We start from the raw sequence: 10,886 nt of genomic DNA on the forward strand, positions 1-10,886 counted from the left end.
TGTAGTGCCAAAACTTTTGATAATTAGTTTGTGCATGTAGCCTCATGTAGTGCCTATTTAGTATTTACCACGATTCTTCAAATCCCGTCCCTGTTCTTTGTTTTTTAATACTGATATTGTTTGTTTTTTTCAAATCCTCTTCACTTAAACCGCAATGCATCTTTCCCAAATAGTTGGTATGTAGTCCCATGTAGTGGTCCTTTACCAACATTGTTCAAAGTGTGTCCCCTGGGTCAAACTGTTCCCACTCCATAGATTCCCTGGTTTTCTAAAAAAAAATACTTTTATAGTAACATCTGTGAAATCTCCGCAAGCCCTAACCCCAGACCCTTGATATTTGGTGTGTCGCCTCATGTAGAAGTTTGTAACTACCTGCATCCATAGCAACTAATGACATCCTTAGAAACCAGTGACTTTCTTTGCAACCAATCACCTTTCTATCAACCAATTACCATACAGGCAACTTACGATTTCCTAAGCAACCAATCACTTCTTTGGCACCAAATTTCTTCTTTAGCAACCAGCAACCTCCTTAGCAACCAATGACCAATGTCTTCCTTAGTTTCCTCTTACCTCTTATCAACCAATGACTTTATTGGCAACCATTGCCTCACTAAGTCACTTATAACTTCTTTAGCAACCAATGATTGCCTTAGTAACCAATGACTTCCTTAGCAGCCAAATCTTTCTCAGCGATTACTTACATTCATACTGTAACGTGCGACCGTGAAACAAACACCAGATAGCCGAGCTTTCTGGCGTAATGAAACAAACACGAACAGATCCCTTCAGGGAAAAGCATGCTCGACCCTGAAGGGGTCCACTGGTCTTTATATACACTAACTTCTCTATTCTCACATAGCCCGGGTTTTGCTAATTTGCATATTACCAACCAAGTTTACATCCGGTATGAACGTACTTCCGTTTTATACGGAATATTATAATGAACGCACCTCCGCCACTGTAGACCTCTGCCGCCTACAGGGGACCGTTACACTTCAACCATCAGGAAAGCATAGCTTGAAAGATTGTTGAAGTTCCAACTTACTATGCCTCAAAGGACAGCTGAGCTTTTTAGCAAGTGCATAGAAGTGGAGACTATGAACGCACATCCGCCGCATACAGCGGACCGTTACAATACCAACCAATGACTTTTAAGCAACTAATGACCTCCATGACCATTAGCTTCTTTAGCAACAAATACATTCCCTAGCAATCAATGACTTTCTTACTACCACTTACTTTCTTCACCAATAGCAACCAATGACTACCTGAGCAACAATGACTTTCAAAGAGTTCCTTACCAATTCCCTTCATTCGTAGCAACAACTGACTTAGTTTAGAAATTTCATTGTCATTGCCAACTTTTCTAGGATTTTAGTTTCAACACAAAATGGTTTTCTTTTTATTCAACAAACCATCGACTCTCAGTATAATCAAGGCATAGTCACATTCAGCACCCTCAGTGTTTTGATTTATAGATTTGTTTTGAGATCTGTAAAACTAATTCACTAGCAATAAGGCGACTTTAAATTAATTGCTAGATTTTCATCCCCGCCCGCCGGCTCTTTTTGCCGCCGCCCCTTGCATTTGATTGACTACAAAAAAATGTTAAACTATGGTCTGTATTTGCGTATCGGTCCGGTACTCTTCCGGAACAGCGTTAATTCATGCCTACGGTGTCGATGTATAACATTCAGAATTGTAACGATGGTGTTCGTGGGTTGTCTAGAAACACACATTTGTGGTCCATTATGCAATAAGAAAAAGCAAAAAACACATATTCAACGGTGAAAAAAAAATTAAAAAAAAATAAAAAATAAAATGTTCATTGTTTTGAAATATACCACATGTTAAATAATTGGTATAAGTCTATATATACGGCGTTAAGACATTCAAGCGAACTATAAAGAGGGTACCCTCCCCTCCCCCCCCCCTTTAACGTGGATTTCATCATTTTCCATGCACCTCGCACACATTTTCGGCATTTCAGTCATTCAAATGGGCTTGGCACCAGATGATTTACTTGCAAGAGAAAAAGAAAATTGCCAAAAACTTGACATCGTTGTGTACAGCGCATTGATTCTTACTTACTAATGTTACATCGTTAAAGACAACGTTCATCTTTCGCATTTTTGCACACTTTTCCAATTCGAAAATTACTACGGTTGTCTACCACGTAAATCCCAGTAAGTTTAAAAATAACGTCGGTATAATCATCTGTACTCATAATCAGATATGATTTAAACTGGAAAACCTTTATGCGCTATTTTAAACAGGGTAACACAGATGAGACAGCAACATGACTGTTGCGGGGTTTTCTATAACCTAGAAAAGTGACGTATCATCGGCCACCTACTAGCTCGCATTGACAATTCTATGCTTGTTTTGAGGAAATACTGTATTTGCCGAGTTTTGAACCACCTGGTTTCTAGCCCCTTTAATGTTCTCCTATTCAAACTAGCCAAATTAACGGTGTAAGCCATTTATGGGGTTTTTGTCAATGATTATTACACAGTTGTCAACTTTCCAATATATGCAACCCTAGTCCTTCAGTCCTTTCAGCACTTTGATAATTACATGTAACCATGCATGCTAGTGAGACTCTGGGACATTTTAATTTATTAACTATGAAGATTCTTCTACAGTGAACTAGACACCAGCTGATCCTTAAATCAGGAAATACAGTATTTCCTCGAAAGAAGCCAAGAATTGTCAAAACGAGCTAGTATGAAACCGATAGTATTATCATTTTACATGATGAAAGAATATGTTGTCGCTTACCTGTTTAAAAATAGCTCATAATGGGTTCCCAGTTTATTTAGTCAGTCGCTCATCCTGGGTTTCCAATCATTTATCCTGGTTTCCCGTCGATGTGTTAAACCACGAAAATGTCAGTAGCCTATAAATACATTTAAATGAGCTAGGTTACATTGGCTATTCATAGATAGGAATCAGAATGGGGTTTACAAATTGAACAAAAAAAAATAGTTAAAACTCATTGGAATGATAAAGCTGTGTCTATTTACAAATATAATTGACACTTGCGACTCAAATGCCAATGTTGGGTTTCAAAATAAGCAGAATTATAGCATTTGATCATTGGTAGAACCTTGTGTACTTGCATTTGCCTGGATATGTTTGGTTCAGTAAATGGACATATATAATGCAACACGAGTGGGCTCGTTTTGCAACTTTTGAAAATTATCCCAGCGAACATCCATGCGCAATAAGCTTTTCTAAAAACGGATTCTACTACATTGGAATATCAACAACAGTTCGCTGCTTCGCCTGTGATTTTGAAATCAATGACTTGCCAGATGGTTCATTAATCAAAGATATCCACATACATGGGTCGCCGCAGTGTCCATTTGCTACCGACGAGTCGTCACAAGTTCTCAACGTACCTATCCACAGTTTGGGTGACAGAAGACCTGAGCCTCAGACGACCGCAAATGTTCCAGAAAATTCCGGTGGTGACAGAAGACAACCCAGCAGAGAAAACACAGGAGCGAAAAAGACGGAGCTTGGTTCGAACAGTGCAGAGAACAGCATGGAAATGGACGCAGTGCAAACAGACGGTTCCGGTGCAAGAGGTTCAGCTGTGTCGACTTCCGGGCAACAAAATGAAAGTAGCGCTAGAGAACTGTCAAGCCGCACCGGGTTTCATGCGGCGGATCGTTTGGAAACAAACATCAATAAAGGTATGCTTTAGATCATGTAATTTGGTTTGGATTGGGGTTAATAATGACGACAGCATTTACTAATGGAGCGAGTTTCATGTGCATGTTAGCAAAATACGATAGTTAAGTATCCATGCCAAGAAATCCTATCCAATTTTCGAGTAAGAAGGAAACCCCTGTATGCCAGCATATACCTGGATTTTAGAAGCATTTGCATTATGTTCCATTCAGTTGTTTTGTGCTAAGGGTTAATTAAAGGGCTGACTTGGTTCTCCATGTAATTTTTATCAGTTATCTGCTGTTACAGCTAATTCATTTCATTTAATGGCCATTACGACCAGCATGAAATTCAGGGGAGCAATGATTTTGGTCATTTTTCTGAAAAATCTTTCTATAGTGCATGTTTCTTAGGTTTAACGCTTCATCTCATTTTGTTTATTACGACACTTGTCAAAAATAAAACAAAAATTTCAATAATGGTTTATTATTAAGTATTGACATGATTTTCAATTTTTTCATGATTTTTAACTATAAAATTATAATTATTAATTAACTAAGCTAAGCATTGCATCTTTGATATTGTTTATGAACAATCTCCTTGATAACAATATTTAACTATCTAAACCACACTCTTGAATTATGTTTAAAGATTGAAAACATCAAGTACAAATGTACTAACTATATTTCTTAGTTCCCCAACAGCTAAATATTTTCCTCACGCCGGCCCATTCCTAATAGCCTCTTATAGAACAATACCGTAATCAAGTCGTTTAAATTAACAACTTGATTACGGTATTGTTCTATAAGAGGTTATTAGGATTTGGCCGGCGTGAGGATGTATTTTGACCCAAATAGAATCACGAACCCCAGTCAAACTTATCGACTACCGGCTCAAAATGTTATGACTCATGTATATTTAATAAAATGATACCGGAGAGTCGTGGATGTCGAAAATCTGCTTAAAGGGGCTGTACTCCGTATGATAAAATAGCGGGAAAAAAAGAAAATTGTCGAAAACTGACATTAACTTGGCATCGATGTGTACAATGCATTGAAACTTACTCACTGGAGTACCACATAGTTTACAACTTATTTAAGTTTAGCAGTTATTTCGTATTTTTCCATTAAAAAGATTAGTTGGTATGTCTACCAGGTAGAATTCATTCCTTATGCGTGATTGGCTAGTCGGTGTTATCACGTGATATTACCGAGGTACGTGTATAGCTTAATTATGTAATTAATAGAGTAAGCCGTCGTAGCTCCGTGGATACGACGCTGGACTGCAATTTTGGCGACACGGGTTCGAACCCGGTCTCCGACACATTTTTTTTTACAGTTTGGTACTTTTTTTACAATTATGATATCAAAGCGTAACACATTCCATTAGATAATTGTCCTGAGATTTGTTACAGAAAAAAACTTTTTTTGGTGCGAATCTGGTGTACAGTCCCTTTAAGGGTTCATTGTACTTTGCGCTCATTATCATGATATGTTGTAGAGTTTTCAATTAATTTTCAGTTTTACAGTTGTTGCTTTCAAACAGTAGCTGCTTACGAAAAAAAACCATAACAAATCCAAATTTTAATATAAAATAAAATTGCAGCAAACAATGTTCCGACTATTTTAAAACATAATTATATAAGTAAACAGTATGGATCATATGCATGACCGCATGTTAATTATGATTAACAAATTATTAGGTGTATTGCGTGGGAAAATGTTTTAGTGAGTTTTTGTCAAGAAAATGTGTCTTATATCTAAGGTATACCTTTTAATACCGAAATAAAGATTCGTTTGTTCTATTTTCTACCAAAACATTTCGTTTTACGTAGTAGAGAAGTTTTCAGAAAATAAATACTGGTTTCCCAAAGTATGGTATGATACAATGCGGGGAAGGAGGGGAGGGAAGCCTTGTCAAAGATAACGTTTGTTTCCGTCATTATCATGGCATCGAAAATAACTAGATATGTTTAACCCATATATATTTCGGTTCGGGGTGGGGGAGAGGGGATGCACGTCATGTTTATGGCTGTGAAATTGACAAAAAAATGACCAGAATAAGCCTTATTGTGCGGTCCTAAACGTGTTTTTTTTCCTATTTATTTGCGCTATTTTGATGAATTGTCGGAAGGCTCCAAACTGGCGAAATAGATTATCTTGGTATGATTTTGCTAAGAAATGTGTGGAACCTCATCATGACAATTTCACCAGCTTTTATAAATTATATCTGTTCATTGCAGCATTTTGCTCGAGAGCTTCATGTCTGTATTTTTAATCAAACAATTTGTATGCTGGTCTGCTGTATAAATTAGAAGTACTGTCACAGCCAGTATAAACATGTCGATAATTAAGAATAAGAAGATGACACAAGTCTGTTCAAAGCACATTTTGTGTGTTTTGAATAGTCCACATCCTTAGATAATTCAAATAATTCGACATGATTATGGCGAACAATTATGACTCTTTCCTCAAGATCGTTGTTAAGATAAAAAATGAAGTTTTGCATGTTTCCTCGTTTTAAAAAAACGTCTCTTTTATATGTTCAGATGTTTGTTTAGTATGCCAAACTTTTGTTTGCAAAGAAAACCTTTCAACCAACGTCGCCATCGATCTGCTTCAAATGAGCAACATCCTTATTACATAATTATTCATGAATCATCAAAAAGACACCCGGGTTGGTATATATGTTGGTGATGTTAGGAAAGTGCTGCAAACGGGCATTACCAATAATTTAACCAATTCCCCATGGAATATTCTGCAAGAGCGAGCCGCAGTCAAGCACATGTACATTTTCAAAGACCTTGGAATCAAATTTGAGCGAATAAAATTAATACTTAATTTCCACCGAGCATCGGCATGTGCAGCTTTGTTAGCCTCCCTAGGAAATCATGTATTTTTAAACAGTGCAGATGGAGTGATGCAAAGTTCAAATTGAAAAAAAAACACTTGAAACATCACAATCAACAAAGCCAGCAGCAAGCAGTAGTTAACCTTTGGAAGAGCAGCTGCGGATTAATGGCAACTGGTTATCTGGGAGACGTTTCAGTTGTGACAACAGTATAAGTTGTGTTTAACCTTGACATCGATCGTTGATCCCCTTTGTTTTGGTGACGCCGGTACAGTTAAAAAGCACAGGATTTCGGAATGACTTGTGTGGGTAATACAGCTGTTTTCTGAAGTTTCTTTGATCAAAATGAGATAGCAGAAAACAGCAATGGTACGGCATTTCAGTGAAAGCAAACGTCTCATTGATTGCTTTCGTCATTATTCTAGAAAAGTCAAATCTAGTGGGAATAGTCTATTGGTTACGATAGGGAATACAATTTGGACAACTATCTTGACGCCACAATTCAGAAAATTTAGTAGAGTTGTAAGTTTGGATAATTAGATTGTATCTTGCCTTGTCAGTCGGGATAATTAAGGGCCGAATTATTCTTTGGAATCAGAAGTAGACAAATAATTCAGTTTGTCAACCGGAACTTTATAGTTGAAGTTAGTGTTCAAAGGCGAGTTTTTACCTTGAGAAGTTACTATGCTCCAAAAAATGACTAACAATCTTATCGGAGTACTCAAATCAGCTTACTCACACACGCGCGCACACTGGGTAATTGGTCTGAATATGGCCCTTGGTCTTTGGGCGTCAAGGGAGTCTGATTTAGAAAAGTCGTTGCTGTTACTTGGTGTGTGTGTGCGTGTGCGTGTGTGTGTGTTGTTGCTGATGTTGTTGTTGTTGAGTGCGTGCGTGCGTGGCTGGCTCCTTGGAGTTTGATGATCAACTTACAAGTACCAGTGGTATTCTGGTATTTTCTCTCAATCATCGCGAAAGTGCAAGGGCTCTATGATGAAACTATTTACTAAACCGCACACCTATGATTTGGGGGCGGGTAACGGGATAGCAGTTGCTGTTTAAATGTACAGAATGTGCATGCGCAGTGGCCATACTGGATGACGTAACGACTTGCCAGAAAAAAATCAAATCTCGGCGGACAAGAACGCTTATTATAGCACCATCGTTTGACGTAATCCTGTAAAGAATAAACGCCGCAAATCAAGATACCACAACCGTCGCAAACGGGCATTTCTACACTGTTATCAGACACGTGTCTGAAATAACTCTCTACATATTTTACCGTGATGTCCCTTATATATATATGTATTATTGCAAACATAATTAAGATTCCCAAGAGTTAAGTCATTAAGTTTAACCCTAAGTTTAAATTACAACGCGATCTACTTGCAGCGGACTGAAACATACCGATTTTGAGTATCATGCACCGTCCATATATATTCGAGGTTGTTTTCGATAATAAAATGTCCCAGGAGAGTTCCGAATGTCATAAAACTATGACTATTTCTAGGGTAAATCCGTCGTGCCAGTACAGACGTTTCTGTCTTTTAATTGTGTTGTTTAACAAAATTAAATAGTTTGTGTTGATGCTGATATCTCGGCAAGCTTTTCCTTGAGGAAAACATGCTCTATCGGAAATATGACCGTAAACTTTTTATGATGAGATCCTTTTGTAAAACATTAGCCATGTATTAACCATTCTCAAATCATCCAATATGATACAGTTCGGCACGTTTATGTCTACATACTAATAGCAGAGCGAACGGGGAACTGGATATAGCATCTCCAGATGCAAATGTTACCATACTTTACAGGGGCTGGCAACTGCTTAGTTGCGGTTTGATGGAAGAAAAATGTTTCTATTAAACTATAAGCTTACTGCTCGTGAGTTACCTATGATTTAAACATGGACTTTTTTCCGGTACAACAATTTTCATTAATGGTTAAGCATATACAAAACGCATTCGAATCCGTTTGCGAGTGAAGCATAATTACAACATAATGGTTTTGAAAGACATTACATTGGGTAAGTAAAATCTTTAAAATCCTCTAAAATCGTCCAGGTCTACTTTTTATTTCAATACATGAGAAAAGGGTCATACAATACGACTAAATACACCTTTTCGAACAAGAAACTGATACAAATTTCTTGCGGGAGTACCGCCCCCCCCCCCCCCTCCAATCTACCAACACTTAAAGGTCAAATCAATTTCGGTACTGAGCGAGGGGCGCAAGTCAACGGTTACGTCCCTAAGTTTCAACCACTCTAACGTTGAATCCTGGACCCGCCCCATTATATGTTCTTAAAATACAATGCTACGTTCAACCAAAGTATTCTAAATAAACTCCCGAACACCTGTAAAACACGATAATTCGATAATTTGGATAAATACAGAGGTCTTGGCGAAGTTTTATCTAGTTTCGTTGAGTATTTTTAAAACAAAAAAAATGCCATTTAATGTTCTTATACACTTAAAGGTGCTCACTCATGTTTTTTTATGTAAAATGCCCTTTTTAGTTTGACGAATTAAGTGTGGCAAATCATTAGGAGTGATAAATATAAGATACCAAAATCAGGAACCCTTCAGCAAATGTTGATATTTGCATAGATGTTATCTTTGAGTACCACAATTTTCATTAACGTAAACAACGCTTATAATCACTTAAATTACGGATTTGTTGTTGCGTGATTCATTGATTGACATTATCACGTTATGTTATCAATGTGTTGTGAAGAGGTCAAAATAACTACCGCGTTGTAAAAGTCCTGGTTGCCTTAAGGTTTAGGAGCCGTTTTTTCTGCTTTTTTTCTTTATTGACCGACGTGGGTTCGCATCCAACTCTAACCAAAATCCTTTTGTCTATTCGCCTATTTACAAGAGCTTTCCTATTGCAAAATGTTCTGTAATTTTTTACCTGCCATCAAATGGCAATATTGCCCAGAAAGCTTACTTTCGTATGGAAATATTCCAATCTTTAATACAACACTTCAACTTAAATCGTGACTTCTATAGTTGATGATATTTCATCAAAGTTTTAACCATGATCATTGGGTCCGATAAACTGCTTATTAAGCACGATTAAATGATATTAAGTTTTTTTTATTTTTCAAAAACCGTTAAATATTTTTGAACACGGTTTTTGCGAAAGTGTGTTTGCATCATCCAAGCCCTTCAATGTAAATGCAGGGATGTGTTTTTTTATTGTTGTAATACTAGAACATTCTAGTTTTTTGGACAAGGGGCGAACACCGTTTCACCATCTCTTAATGATACTCCCAACTATAGTAGTAGAAAATACATATTATATTGATAGTCATTTTTTGATCTTTATAACATCTTATTTTTTTCAGTCAAAAAAGCTTTGCAAAACGAAAACGAGGACCTGCGACGTCAGGTGTCCTGTAAAGTTTGTCTGGATTTGGACGCATGCGTCGTCTTCTTACCTTGTGGCCACATGGTCACGTGTGAGGAGTGCGCTCCCGCAATGAGGAAATGTCCGATATGCCGGTCCGACATTAGGGGTACGGTCAAGGCGTTTTTGCCTTGAAGAGTTGGACCGCTTGGGGACATCTTGGGCTTTTAAGTAGTTTACATGAGTAAACCAATCATCCAGTTACCATAGTCGGACGAATATTAATAGAGTTATTCATAACGGACATATTTTTTTGTCCACTTACCGTATGTGGACATATTTTAATCGAGGTATCAATGATGCACAAATTGTTTTCGAGTTACCCTAGACGGACATACAGGCGGGATAAGTATGTCGAGTAGTCCTAATAGGTGGACACATTTTTGTCTGTATACGCACGAAGTATTATTGAAGCGTAAAAACGGCATCATATAAAAATGAAAAGATAATTAATGTTATCTGTTTACCATTGGAAATTCAGTACTAGTTATTTATTTTGGTAGTTGGCAGTCACTTTATTTAGTAACTGGACAATGTAATAAAGCTGTATATACTTATATATATAATTGCATACAGTAGATGTTGTAGATAGTTCATGGTTACTGTAAACCGCCTGAAATACAGAACTTGTATTATATTTTGGTAGATGGTAGTCACTTTGTTGTTTTTTGTAACCTAGACAATGCACTTAAACCGTAAATATTACTATAACATGTTGTTGTTTGTGGGGTTTTTTAAATTTTGCATTCCTTTATGTTAGAAATTAATACAGTTGTGTGTTTCTCCCATAAAATTAATATTATATCCCAGAATAGTTCCATTGTGTGGGTACGGTAAGGGACTATCATTGTGTGTGTGTGTGCTTTTACTTACATGTGTGTTTATCAGAAGTATTAACGTGTAAAAAAATAAAATAAAAAATATAAAACCACTCTTCCGAG

General features: G+C 37.1%; 1 protein-coding gene across 1 annotated transcript; it reads left to right on the plus strand.

Annotated features, from left to right (window-relative positions):
- The first annotated feature begins 2,973 nt into the window (after positions 1-2,973).
- On the plus strand, positions 2,974-10,879 carry LOC128239358 (baculoviral IAP repeat-containing protein 3-like). The gene is made up of 2 exons (XM_052955978.1): positions 2,974-3,704; positions 9,884-10,879. The coding sequence occupies exons 1-2, from the start codon at positions 3,167-3,169 to the stop codon at positions 10,078-10,080; spliced, it is 735 nt and encodes a 244-aa protein (XP_052811938.1). The 5' UTR covers positions 2,974-3,166; the 3' UTR covers positions 10,081-10,879.
- Positions 10,880-10,886: the final 7 nt, after the last annotated feature.

This window comes from Mya arenaria, chromosome 6 (assembly GCF_026914265.1).
Source record: "Mya arenaria isolate MELC-2E11 chromosome 6, ASM2691426v1".
Classification (NCBI taxonomy): Eukaryota; Metazoa; Mollusca; class Bivalvia; order Myida; family Myidae; genus Mya; species Mya arenaria.

Excerpts from the sequence above, each read along its gene's own strand:
- LOC128239358 (XM_052955978.1), top strand. The coding sequence starts at position 3,167 with ATGCAACACGAGTGGGCTCGTTTTGCAACTTTTGAAAATTATCCCAGC. Across the intron at positions 3,705-9,883 it reads GGAAACAAACATCAATAAAG|TCAAAAAAGCTTTGCAAAAC; the intron begins GTATGCTTTAGA and ends TATTTTTTTCAG.